Source organism: Podarcis melisellensis (assembly GCF_964234715.1).
Source record: "Podarcis melisellensis genome assembly, chromosome: 1".
NCBI classification, from domain to species: domain Eukaryota; kingdom Metazoa; phylum Chordata; class Lepidosauria; order Squamata; family Lacertidae; genus Podarcis; species Podarcis melisellensis.
Genome location: NC_138528.1, coordinates 73,774,465 through 73,787,552, shown reverse-complemented (window position 1 = coordinate 73,787,552; position 13,088 = coordinate 73,774,465). Strand labels below are relative to the sequence as shown.

The 13,088-nt window shown below is 43.2% G+C and overlaps 1 protein-coding gene across 1 annotated transcript; it reads left to right on the top strand.

Moving 5' to 3' along the window:
- The first annotated feature begins 2,785 nt into the window (after positions 1 to 2,785).
- TNNI2 (troponin I2, fast skeletal type) lies at positions 2,786 to 9,668 on the top strand. The gene is made up of 5 exons (XM_081904607.1): positions 2,786 to 2,944; positions 4,445 to 4,573; positions 6,712 to 6,801; positions 7,567 to 7,743; positions 9,219 to 9,668. Exons 2-5 carry the CDS (start codon positions 4,451 to 4,453, stop codon positions 9,312 to 9,314), a joined length of 486 nt encoding a protein of 161 aa, XP_081760733.1. The 5' UTR covers positions 2,786 to 2,944; positions 4,445 to 4,450; the 3' UTR covers positions 9,315 to 9,668.
- The last annotated feature ends 3,420 nt before the right edge of the window (positions 9,669 to 13,088 follow it).

Genomic DNA, 13,088 nt, shown 5'->3' with positions numbered 1-13,088 from the left:
TGTGTGCAAAGAGCTCTTTCAAAAAGTTACAATTCTTCTGGTTATCTGGCTTCTCTTTCCTCTTCCTTCCCTGCCAAACAATAGATGGGTGGGATTTTAACATTTGCAAAAAATGCTTCACCCACTATTGCCCCGATTGCGCCATACTCAGTCTTTTGGATCATAGAATCTGTCTTTTTATTCTCGAAACTAACCATCTGTTTTTCCTTCCCTGCTTTCTGCTTGTGTCTATTTCATTCTCCCAAACCAGTGAAGAAGTAAGTTTCCCTTTCTATTTTGGCTGGGGTGGGTGGGGTGAGGTTCATGGGTAGAACTTTGGATCAGAAGAGCATTGGCATGGTCATGCTATCAGTCTGGGATAAACTCTGCCCTCTTGGATAAGATCTTGTAGGGCAGTGAAGATTACTCATCAACCAAAATGCATTGTCTTTCCTCCTCCTCTATAAGCGAGTTTCAAACATTCCATTCCACCCTCCCAACATTCCATCACAAGATGGAATCTAGAATGGTGCTATGGAAATGAAGAGACAGCTGTATGTGTGTGTGCGCGCGCCTGCGTCTGCCTATGTACATGCAAATTTAGGCTCTCCTCAGTGGCACCCTTTAGTGCAACCATTTCATTTTTCTTGCATAAATGAAAGGTTCTAACTAGAAGTGAAATGCTGTCCCACTTGGGAACGATGCCATAGGAAAGCTTGCACCCCCATCTCTGATACTGGGTTGCCTTGCCCCGCCCCCGTCAAAGAACTTCCAAGGTGTGCAATGATAATAATAATAATATAATAATAATAATAATTTATTACTTATACCCTGCCCATCTGGCCAGGCCTCCCCAACCACTCTGGGCAGCTTCCAACAATGATCCTCCATGCAAAGCTCACAACTATGTTTCACTCAAAGCCATCCCCCTAGTACACTACTACTTCTACTATAATAATAGGTGGTTCAATAGTGGTATTTTAAAAAATCCAACAAGAGGATGATGTGCTCTTCGGGGGCTCCTTTTCTCCTGTTTGCCATTGCTGACACTGCAGTAAGGAAATATGGACACCTATTTGCCAGGCTGACTTAGAAATTGTGTTAGCAGCTTCTGTGGGTATTAATAGATTACTCACAGAAGAGCTATTAGAGGGGAGCTCTAGGGACTGGCATTGACCAGAAGGCTGATCCCTGCTTCTTTAAGCTGCCAATATGTTTGTCCACATTTATCATCTAATCTCATCCTGATGGAAGGCAGTGAAAGCAGAGAGACTAGAAGTTGAGATTAGTAACAATGGTCTAGGACTCTAGGACATTAAAGAGTACCTTATGTACCTTCAGAAAGTTTTAGCAGAGCAAGGCATGTGTTACTTCTGCTCTGCCCAAACTCTAGAGAAGATTGTGGAGTTTGGAATGCCCTCTGGGCATCTGCAGAGAGGCCTAATGCAACCTGGTTATGCGTGGAGGTGAAGCTGAGCATTGCTGTGCATTTTCTGAAGTCTATGACATAGCAAGGGGTCAAGGGCATCACTGACCCTTCTTGACTGGATGCTTCTGTGCATGCGAAGTAGCATGTTCAGGCTACAGTAGGCCTTTCCTCACAAGCATAGAGGCCTTTGGCAAGATGCAGTCAGTGATCTCACTGCCCCCTTGCCATGCCAGAGGCCTGCAGGCATACAAGATTATGCCATACCAGAAGCTGCCGAAATGGAGTAGGTGAGGTCCCTGTTCTGCTCCAAAAATCTTACTGTTGTAACTGGAACATTTGCTAGCCCAAATTTTGGTTGTAGCAGAATATGTCACATTTGGTCTGCCTCTGTGATGGTTTTGAACTATTCAGTGTTAGGTGGTTGTTGTGGTGGTGGTTGTTGAGAGCATCTATGCCTTTATTCATTTGTTTGTTTGTTGTTTCCCATCCCTCCTATTTATCTAAAAGGATCCCTAAAGTAGCTTACACATAACATAGCAAACTGCAGTCACAACTGTTTAAAACCATTAAAGCCATCCAATTAAGACCACTAATCAAAATTAAGCAACTAATACAAGAGAACAAACAGACATTAGTTTTACAGTCTTAACAATTAGGTAACCCTCCTCAAGGGCTTTATCTTTATTTTACCAGATCCCTAACAGAAGAGAGGTGTCTTGGTGGACATCCTTGGATGGATAGTTTCATAGTGCAGGGGAAACCACTAAAAAGGCCCTGAGTTTTGTAACCACCCTCTAGGCCTCAGAAATCTAGAGCAGCTGAAGAAGGGCCCATCTAAGCATATATGACTTACCATATGGGTTCCTTTTCTTACTGGTGTATTTGGTTTCTTTTCTTTTCACTTGGGAGCAAACTTCCCCTCTCTTTTGCTTAGTCCCCACCACATGTATTGAAATGGATTTTCCCATAGGGATAAATTGCAGAAGAAAGAGTTACAAAACGGGCTTCTGGAAGAAGCATCTCATAGCATACGTAGGAAGACTAATGATAGATTTTGACCAAAGCCTACTGCAGTAGAGCCAAGTCTTTCCATTGCCTTTAAAAGTCACTTTTAAAAGGCCAAATTCTGGTCTGGCTGCCCCCCATACTGTGGTGACCTTATCAGATTTCTTAAACATTCATGACTTGGATGGGATGCCCTCAAATGAAAATACAGCAAGCAGGTCAGGGAGCTATTCAAAACATGAATGGCTATTCCCTCTGCCCCAAAGCACCAGAGATAGAATGTGCTGTTGTTATGAGGAGCCAGCTTGCAGAAGCAAAGGGTCCAATTAGCATCAGTCAAGGGCAAATCTTGACATCTATACCCAATTGCCTCTTGAAGCAATGTCAAAAGACATGCCTGGGGGAGGGGGAGAAATCGGCTGTGACTGTGAGAAGGACAAAACACTTAAGTAACCCACTTCTTTCTCATTTTGCTTCTTGCCATTTCAGAAAAGGAAGAGGGCAATCACTGCCCGCCGGCAGCATCTCAAGGTACCTTTTCTCTCTGGTCGTTCCTAACAAAGTGACTTCTGTTTCTTTCTTACTTTCCCCCTTGGGTAAGAGATGTGGATGGTAAAAAGCTCTAAGCCTCACAGCACTGAACTCTGCCTGAGTGGCCCCTTTTCCAACGGGCTTCTTGACATCTACAGAAAATTGGCCTGACTATTCCACACTAAGACCCTTTTCTATCGTTGCTTTTCATCTACAAGAGCTCTTTTAAAATGTCAGACACTTGACGGCATGGATAGGGAACTGGTGGCCTTCCAGATATTGCTTAATGACAGCTGCCGCCATTCCTGACCTCTGGCAATGCTGGAGGGGAGCTGTAGCTCAACAACATCGGTGGGGCACAGGGTCCCCACCCCTGCTTCACAGCGTCTGCCATGTTTAACTTTTCAAGTACAACAGCCCCACACTTGCCATGGCGGTGGCAGCAATGATGGCAGTTTAGACACAGAGCTGCCACAATCATGTGAAAGAGGCCCCCTCGCCCATATGTCAACAGGGAAGGGGGCAGATGGATGGATGGTGTTGAGACTTTTCCACCACACCTTTCCCCCCAAGTTTTTTTTTTTTTTGCCAAGCTGAGGCAACTTGTGATACTGGAGCTGATCTGAGGAGAAAGGTGCTCAGGGAGAGAAACTGCATGGACATAATCCACAAGTGTATGTGTGTTGAGGGCATGTATGGTTTTGAACCTCTCACATATGGATCCTTTTCATTGTTAAAATCAGCGCCTGCCCTCTCTTTCTACATGATTGGTGCAGCTGCATGTTTAAGCAAACAGAACATCTGCTGTTACAACTAGCTTGACTCTGAATCCAATCATTATAGTATTCGTTTTACACAGGATACAAGCTAAGGGGCGGTGGCTTTCCCAAGACCACCCAGTGAAGTCATGGCAGAGCACAAACCCTGGCCCTACACCAGAAATGGGGGACCTGTGAACCTCTAGATCAGGGGTAGGCAACCTAAGGCCCGGGGGCCGGATGCAGCCCAATTGCCTTCTTAATGTGGCCCGCGGATGGTCTGGGAATCAGTGTGTTTTTACATGAGTAGAATGTGTCCTTTTATTTAAAATGCATCTCTGGGTTATTTGTGGGGCATAGGAATTTATTTATTCCCCCCCCAAAAAAATATAGTCCGCCCACCACATGGTCTGAGGGACTGTGGACCAGCCCATGGCTGAAAAAGGTTGCTGACCCCTGCTCTAGATATTGTTGACCTACAGCTCTAAGCAACCCTTATGGTTGGCTATTCTGACTGGGGTTAATAGGAGTTGGGAGTTCAGTAAAATCTGGAGGGCCACAGCTTCCAAACCCCATCCTACCCTTTCCCCATTAGGCCCATGCTGGCTCTGCCCAGTCCATTTCTCTGTGCCCAGCACTTCACCCTGGTGGGTGTTTGTGTATCATTGTGTATGATGACGATTGCCTTGAGAAGTCGTTCTGTTCCTCCAGTCATTGTGTTTGTCCCAACTTTATCCTCCAGAGTGTTATGCTCCAGATTGCTGCTGGTGAACTTGAAAAAGAAGCTGTAGCCAAAGAACAAGAAAAGGCCAACTACCTTGCAGAGCACTGTCCACCTCTGTCACTCCCAAGTTCCATGCAAGAATTGCAGGTAATAATTGAATCTCCTCCATTCACTGCTGCACAAGAACTGCAACATAGGGTGTCAGTTCTAAGGTGTAGTTCTAAGGTGTAGTGGCAATAAAGGTATTATTATTATTATTATTATGGCTATTATTTATTTTCATTCACCTCTAGTTTGGTCTCAGTCCATTGCCTGCTCCAAACAATCTTCAAACCCAGAGGTCTGGACATGCCTGTGTAAATGATAATCTCACACTAGGTCTTCACAGAGCATGTGAGTGAATGCATATTGGTCCAGACAGTGATTTTTAATTTATTTTTTAGAACACATCTGTGCTTAACAACTTTGCCTGATCATTCATGATACAATGGCATTGGTAGAAACAGCTACATAGAACAAGGATGGGGTAGTGTAGCTCTCCATATGTTGTTGGACTCCAACTCCCATCAGCCCCAGCCAGTTTAGCCAGTGTTTTGAAATAATGGGAGTTGGGGGTCATAAACAGCTGGAGGGCACCAGGTTCCTTTCAAACCTGACATAGGATATTTTATCAGAATCCATAGTGTTGTTTAGTGGTCAAGGTTGAGATATTTCGTTGCAACATTTGTTATTGTGTTTTTTATGGATTATTTGCTCCTATGTTGCTTTTGAAGCAAAGGCATCATTTAAGTAAGGTTGGACTGTATTTCTAGGGCTGTACACACACACACACACACACACACACACCTCGTCATGTTCAGCTCCCATGTGATTTTTTTCACTCAGAATCGCCTATATATCTGGCCTTGTCATTGCTTCTGCACATTGAGTGACTGTTGTTGTAAACAACGGTCCACCCCTGTGTGTGCTTATTCAAAAGTAAGGCCTATAGTGTTCAGTAGGGCTTACTTCTAGGAATATTGGCTTAGGATTGCTGCGTAAGGGAGCCTCCTATATCAGATACACATTTCAAAGGCACAGAACCTTTTGCTTTTTTTAAAAAAAGTGTTTATGTGTGTCACTGATCTGTGCTAACATGAGGTATGAAGAAGCAACTACAATGTGTTTTCCAGAATATGCTGCTTTTCTGCAGTTTATGGTTGGATACACCAAGAGTCTTGAGTTTTCCTGAAAATTTTGCACCCACATCTCTTCCTGTCCCACAGTTCCCTGGTCACTGAGCTCTGAAGCAGTGTCCCAGATTGAGGGAAAGCAGACTCAACCATGCCAAGAAAAATGCCCCTGCCACTTTTCATGACTTGCTCAATAATCTCTTGATAACATAATTCATATCCCTCAGCAGGGCCTATGCAAGTAGCCATTATTGCATCTAACCACATAGCAGGTTCCTTGTACTACAGTGGAATCTAGTCCAGTGAAGGAGGTGGCTGAGAGTGCAATCCTAGGGACACATCTATGAACTAAGGACAGTATTCAGCTAAGTGGTTGTAACAGGGCAAGGATTAGCACTAGTGCAATGGGACCCCCCCCCCATCCAGCCTTGTTCATGCCCCACAATATCCCCAAATCTGCTCTGGAAGGTTAGGGGAACCTACAGAACAGATTTAAGGGACATTTGGGGCAGACAGAGAGGGGGTGAGTATTCCATCATACAATGACAAATTTTGTGCTCATGGAATGTTCTCCTTAGCTCTGCTTTGACAACAAACCCAAGTCCCACAGAAGTAAGTAAAGAAAAAGAATTAAGCTGTAAATTACATCAGGTGTGAATCAGGATTCCTTGGTATGAAGGACATACTTTAATGCAAAACTAGCAATTCAGTAACACACACACACCATCCTAAAGAAAGGATGAAGTGGCATAAGAGAATCCCACTTATTTATTATATTTATATTCTGCAATCCTATGCATACATTTGCCAGGGAAGTAGGTAAAGGTAAAAGACCCCTGGATGGGTAAGTCCCACTGAATTCATTGAGACTTACTTCTGAGCAGACAGGCACAGGATTGGATTGTCAGAATGCTCTCTACTTGATGTAGGTTCTCAGATTTTCAAAAAAGCAGCTGGACTGAAGAACTCACTATGAACACTTCTGAAACTGTGTAGCCAGACCTCTGTACTGAAGACACATAAAATATAGATTTCCCCACAGAAAGACTGGGGAGGAAATGCCCTATGGGTTTCAGCAACCCTCTTTAATAATCTCTCCTTGTTTCTCAACAGGAATTTTGCAAAAAACTTCATGCTAAGATAGAGGAGGTTGATGAGGAAAGATACGACACAGAGGTTAAGTTACAGAAAACTACTAAGGAGGTAATCCAGCTCTGTGCTGTATTGAGTGTGTGTTTCAATTTCTGGGCTTCATTGTCCTGCTTTTGTTTCAAAAGAGTGGGTTGGGTCCAGAAGGATACAATAACTTCATGTATATAGCTCTTGGACAAAGGCAAAATTCCACAAATGGATTCAAAATTACATTTCTATACTGTCGGAGGTCTCACTTTCTGTGTTAAGGGTGTGCATAAAGGGTATACCTGAAATATACGATGTGTGTTCAGTAGGATAAGAAACCACCAAGAAAATATGGAAGGCTGGCATCTGCCACCTAGAAGAAAGTGTTTACTTGTTCCTAGGGGTAGTTGCATTGGTACATTGACACCAATTTTCTAAAAAGTGTAAAAAGGAGGAAGAAGTCATGGAACAAATTACATTTTGTAATGTTCAAATTAGCTGTGGGAGGGTTAGTTCCTCTTTTGTGAGAACAGAAGCAGAGTGATAGGAGACAACTATTGAGATTAAATGCAGTCTTTGCCATATATTTGTAGTACATCTTTGTAGTATATTTGTGGGCTATCACACAGAAAAGAGTAGGTACAGACATACCTTCAGTGTAACTCCTTGAACTACTTTCCCTTTGTATCTTTCCCTCAAGTGCCTGCTTCTGTCCTGTAATTTCTGTATACTTTACTTTGTCAGGCTGTGCCCTATAATTGAGTAGCGCTTTGTGCTGTATCCCCCTAATCTAATATCAGTCACCTTTTCCACCCTTGCACCTTTTTCTTTCTCTGCCTCTCCCTCTAGCTTGAAGATTTGAGCCAGAAACTGTTTGACCTGAGGGGCAAGTTCAAGAGGCCACCTCTGAAGAGAGTCCGCATGTCTGCAGACGCTATGCTACGTGCCCTTCTGGGCTCCAAACACAAGGTCTGCATGGATCTTAGAGCTAACCTGAAGCAAGTCAAGAAGGAAGACACTGAAAAGGTATCTAAAGGGGTTAAAAGAAGCATCCACTATGACTTTGCTGTGTAATTTAGCAAAGCTGTCTACTCAAATCCTGATTTGTAATGAAACTACATGTCAAAGACGCGGACACATTGTGTTCAGGTCTGGAATCTTTCTCCCCTTAGTGCCCAGTTACTCAGTTTAGCATTTAACAATGTTCCCTTACTTCTTTGTTGCATTCATTTCCTTGTCACTAGCAACTAGCCTCAGGTTCTTTCTTTTGTTTCACCTGGTAATTGTCTAAAGTAGCTCAGTTGGGCAAAAGCCTGGGATGCTGTTTATTCCCCCCCTTTTTTGGTACTACATTCAATGTCAATCATATTTGGTTGTACTTAAGAAAATTACATACCTCTTGGAGGTATGTAGCTACTAGTACTGTAATTGCAGATGCACAAATGAAGGCAATGACTTTTCAGTCCAATCTAGACTGCAGTCCTGTGCAAACATATTTGGGAATAAGTCTGATTGAACATAACGGGGCTTGCTTCTGAGCAGATGTGCATAGGGTTGTGCATTAATTTAAAGCCACAGATTACAAGTAAAATAACATAAATTCATTCTTCTGTTTTACCTCCCCCCTCTCCAAATAGAGTCTCAAGGCAACTTACAGCATTGATTTAAAAAACAACAACCCCATTAAAGCCAGAATAAAATACGAAGCTTTAAGACAAGCAGTGCACAGTAAAAGGAAAAATTGTCAACTATTCATAGCCCTGCAATTTTTTCCTGCGTCCCTCACCACTCCCACCAAAACCTGTCAGAGTGAAAACCTACTAGTTTGCTTCCTATGAATCAGCAAGAAACATGCTGTGTGGGTTTCTTAAAGGAGAACATCTCCAAGAAGCACACTGATAACAATGGTAATAAAGAACCATTACTGAGATAATGGTGAATTTTAAAAGGCCACAATCAGACAACAGTGAGTTTTTAAAAATTGCATTTTAAGTCAGCTGGAAGATGACAGGAACCAGGAAGCGCATCCAGCTTCAGCAAGCAGTAGGTGACTGCCAGAGCAGTACAGTTAGTTGACTTCCAGGGTTTTCTGATTATGAGGTTGTACCCAACTCTGTTTTACTTAAAGCAGACACAAAAATTAATGGACTCAAGTTAGTCATGTCTATTAATTTTGGTGGGTCTGCTCACAGTAAGACCAACATTGGGTGCGACCCATAGTGTCCAAGACTCTGAATTGTGTCTGGAAGAAGAATCATTTTCACTTCTTGCTGTGTTTTATGTTGAGTTTTATGCTGTTTTGGGATTCATAGATACCAATGCTCACCTTTCCGGCTGGGAGCTTGTGAACCAGCCCTATATAACTGGCACTCTTTGCTCCTACACAAGTGCTTGTAGCATTCTCTCTGTCGAGCAAGGCTGTGTAAGGAAAAGCAAATGGATGTGGCCCTTCATTCAAGGACATTGACCAAACTTGAATTTTTCTCCCCTTTCTCTCATAGGAGAAGGATCTTCGTGACGTGGGTGACTGGAGGAAGAACATTGAGGAGAAGTCTGGCATGGAGGGCAGGAAGAAGATGTTTGAAGGTGGCGAGTAATAGGAACCATGCAGCTGTTCAGTCCAATCCTCATCCCCTATCCAAGTCCCACTGCTCCTTTTCCATCTATCCTGCCACCTCATTTTCTGCCAATCCTTTACAGCGCTGTTTTTGGGATGACTGTCCTCAGGCCACAGTTGCATTTCATAGAGCAGTCCACCTTACAGACCCTACCCGCAGCCTGACCCCATGTTATTGCTGGAAAGACAATTGTCTTGAGCTGTGAAATGTCTTAAAACCCATTTTGCAACAATGGTAGCTGCATGACCTGAAACAATCCAGTCATTAAATCCTGTAATTTGGTAGGACCTGTTGTTACAACTAAACTGATGTAAATAAAGCTTTGGAAGTGTGGCTGAATTTGTAAGCCTTGGGAGGCTGAGGTACAAAATGACTTTGTGCCGTGACTGCGTTGTATTTTCCTGACATGGAAACTGCAGATAGATCTCTCTCAGATACAAACTGCAGTTGCTGTTTTGCAATGCATACACAGAGGACTTCCTTGTGGTGCTTTTGTATTATGTGTGCCATGGAATTAACTCTTGCCTTTGAGAAGAGTTCCCAGAGTTTGAATGTAAGCAAGTTTGCAGCTGCACTCCAAATTATTTTTTGCCTCATAGCCACCTGTTTCTGGAGCACTAGGGACAGTTTTAGGAGGCACTTGTATGATCACAAAACAGCAATAGCTATTACTGAATGGGTGAACAAGCTACTCAGCTGCAGATCAAATGTTCATAAAAGCTCCTGTCTTCAGGACCTTGCTCTGTCCACAGGCCGAAAGGAAGAGAGGCTTTTTGGGTGCTGCTGCTGAATAGAGCAAAATGCTTCTGGTGCCAGTTGAAGAGAGTAGCTTGTTTTTAAGGTATTAGCAGGCAAAGGATTAGGCAGGATTATCTGTCTTCCACTAACTCAGTGTTCTCACTGCAAGGGCATTTTCTTTTAGCATAGTCATCATTATTGACACCAGTGTTACTCGAAAAAACTACTCTGCCTGCCTCATACCTAAAAAATCTGAGCAGCTGCATGTGACTTGTTCTCAGTGTGTCTGCTGGGCAGGCTAATGAGGTGCTCCATCCCAACTATGGCAGTGAGAGACCTTATTAAATGCTGAACATAGTGATTGACTGGCCTTCCAGTCACCTGTGAGACTCAATCTATTATTATTATTATTTATTAAATTTGTATAGCCCTTCATCTGAAGATCACAGGGCAGTTCACAACAATCTGCTGCTTCAGTTAGATCAAGCTTACATGTGGGATCAACAACAAAATGTTGCAGTGTGGAATGTCATTCATTCCATTCCAGGCCGCCTTAGTTTTTCATTGCACACCACTGCCTCACTCAGGACTCAGTCAGCATTCGATGGTCACAGAGCATGCTCAGTCCCCAGTGTTCTCTTCTGTGCTCCTCCCTTCCTTAGGCTTTTTACTGTTTTGGCTTCATAAGCAAACAGCACTCACAACCTGAACTTTGAAACCAAGAGAAGGATACGTCCTTAATGTTGAACAGGCCTCACTGGACTCCATGCATGGGACTGGGCAGTCAAAGGTTGATAACAGGCATAATGGATCAGAACTTTTATTGCATTGCCACTATGATGGCCATCACTTCAGTTCTCCGTTTCCAAATGCACTGCAAACCCCAATCAGATATTTATTATTATTATCAAAATAAAATCCAAATTAAATTACAATCTATAAAAACCAAATAGAATTACAAATTTAGTGAAGGGCTTCATATCAAAATATGCACGAGTGTAAATACCACAAGAGAACAAGAGAGCAGAAATAAATACCAAAGATTCACTGTGATTTGCAAGACATTTCCTAGGAACAAGTAAAATACAAAAATATGTATCTTAAAATTATAGCCATGCACTCCAACAAAACAATAAAGCATCTATTAGCAGAAGCTCTCATGCTTTATGAACCCATTAATCTAACTCAGCTACCATTAACCTCAATTAGCTAATGTACTACTTTTTGGAATGCAGCTATTATTTGGGCTGTTATCAGCAAATTGACTATAATTTTAGTTTCATTCCAAAGGATTAGAGAATGATAGTTTTGAATGGTATATCCCAATATTTGACTGAGCATGCTGAGAACTCCTGCTGCGGAAGCTAGAAGTACTTGTTCTTCATCATCGCTTTGCAAGTAAGCTGGGGAAACTGCTGACTATTGAAACAACATGGCAGTGAGCTATATCACTCTGTCCGAAGGAAATAATGAATGTATCTGTATTTCCAGAAGTGGAACATGTGCAAAAGGAGTGTGGAGGCCAGCTGAACTAGATCCTGAAGTGAGAGGTGAAAGGAAGGAAGCCCAAGACTAAGCAGGAGCCTGAATGGAGAGAAAGAGATGTAAGAAAAATGCCCTAGATGTGAGACATAGGGGGCCGCTTAGCCTGGAGACTTAGGGAAGGTTCAGGGGTGAGCAGTGACTCTGTAGGGAGAGCATGGCAAGAACTTCAAAGGCAGCATACTGTCAACCATCAACATGGCCTTGAAGCTGGAAATGATAAAAGGAGCTGAAAACAACATTTAGGTATAATCTTGATCTTTACAACAGGCCTATGGAGGATTATGACACCTCTTGTGATGCTGAGTGGCTCACTGTCCATGGTAAACACTGTGGGGGCAATTTATAGAAAACTCAAGTGCCTACCTGCAGGCTCCAACTCTTAAAAACACATGCATGCATGCAGGCATGTGGAGAGGGGAGTTGGAGGGAAAGGGGAAGTGGGGGCTTGCATGAAACAGATGGCAGAGGCTTTGGAGCAGTGGTGGTAGTCCTTCCCCCTGCTGTAGCTTCTGAGCCCCTTGCTATAACCTTCTATTGGAGGACAGAACAATGTGTGTAACGTGGCCTGATCAGAACCTCCCTAACTAGCCAGCTGCCTTCAGGTGCTGTGGAGAAAATCATTGTCAGGATTGAAAAAAGATTCAGCTGATGGTCCAGTCAGCTTCTGTACACAGAACAAGGTTGGGTGGTGGGAGAACATTTTGTCCTTTGGTCTTGGGATGGCCTATGGGAGAAATAGTGCTTAATGAGATGTGGAGTCTAGAAATGTGAATAGCTTCAGCATGTATGGGCCTTCTCCATTCTACATGGGTGAGAACTGTGAACTGGGTCTGTGTCAGGTGAAATAAAATATGTTTCCATGAGCATTGATGGTGGAACAGCCAGTTGGAAGCATAAAGGAAGTACCGCATTAAAGAGTCACTTCCTGTTCACAGAGGAGTAGAGCAACTGTTGTTTCATTCACCCAACAGTGTCGCTTGCTGGTTCTGACAACAACAACAACAACAACAACAACAACAACAACAATTTATTATTTATACCCTGCCCATCTGGCTGGGCCTCCCCAGCCACTCTGGGCGGCTTCCATAGAAACCAAAAATACAGTAAAATATCACACGTTAACCCTTTATCTTTAAATTTCGTTTAAGGTTTAAAATTTGTTGCCCCAACTTCCTTCTTTTCAGAGCCCACTTTATTCCAAGGATTTTTCTTCAGGTACATACCATGGCTTACCTATCAAAGCCAAGATGGCCTAGCTCTGAGCTGTGTCTGAGATATGAGCTAGTAGCTGTCAGCATCGCCCTTGAGCCAGTGTCACCAACTGGACTCATCCACTTCAGCTCCGACTGGGCCAGGCGAGCTGGGGTAGCACTTCCAGAGACCACCTTCTGCACAGGAACAGGTCAAAGTGCTGTGGACTCACAGCTTAGAGTTGTGAGCACCGAATTCACTTCCACAAGAAGACAGTCG

Excerpts from the sequence above, each read along its gene's own strand:
- TNNI2 (XM_081904607.1), top strand. The coding sequence starts at position 4,451 with ATGCTCCAGATTGCTGCTGGTGAACTTGAAAAAGAAGCTGTAGCCAAA. Across the intron at positions 4,574-6,711 it reads GTTCCATGCAAGAATTGCAG|GAATTTTGCAAAAAACTTCA; the intron begins GTAATAATTGAA and ends GTTTCTCAACAG. Across the intron at positions 7,744-9,218 it reads AGAAGGAAGACACTGAAAAG|GAGAAGGATCTTCGTGACGT; the intron begins GTATCTAAAGGG and ends TTTCTCTCATAG.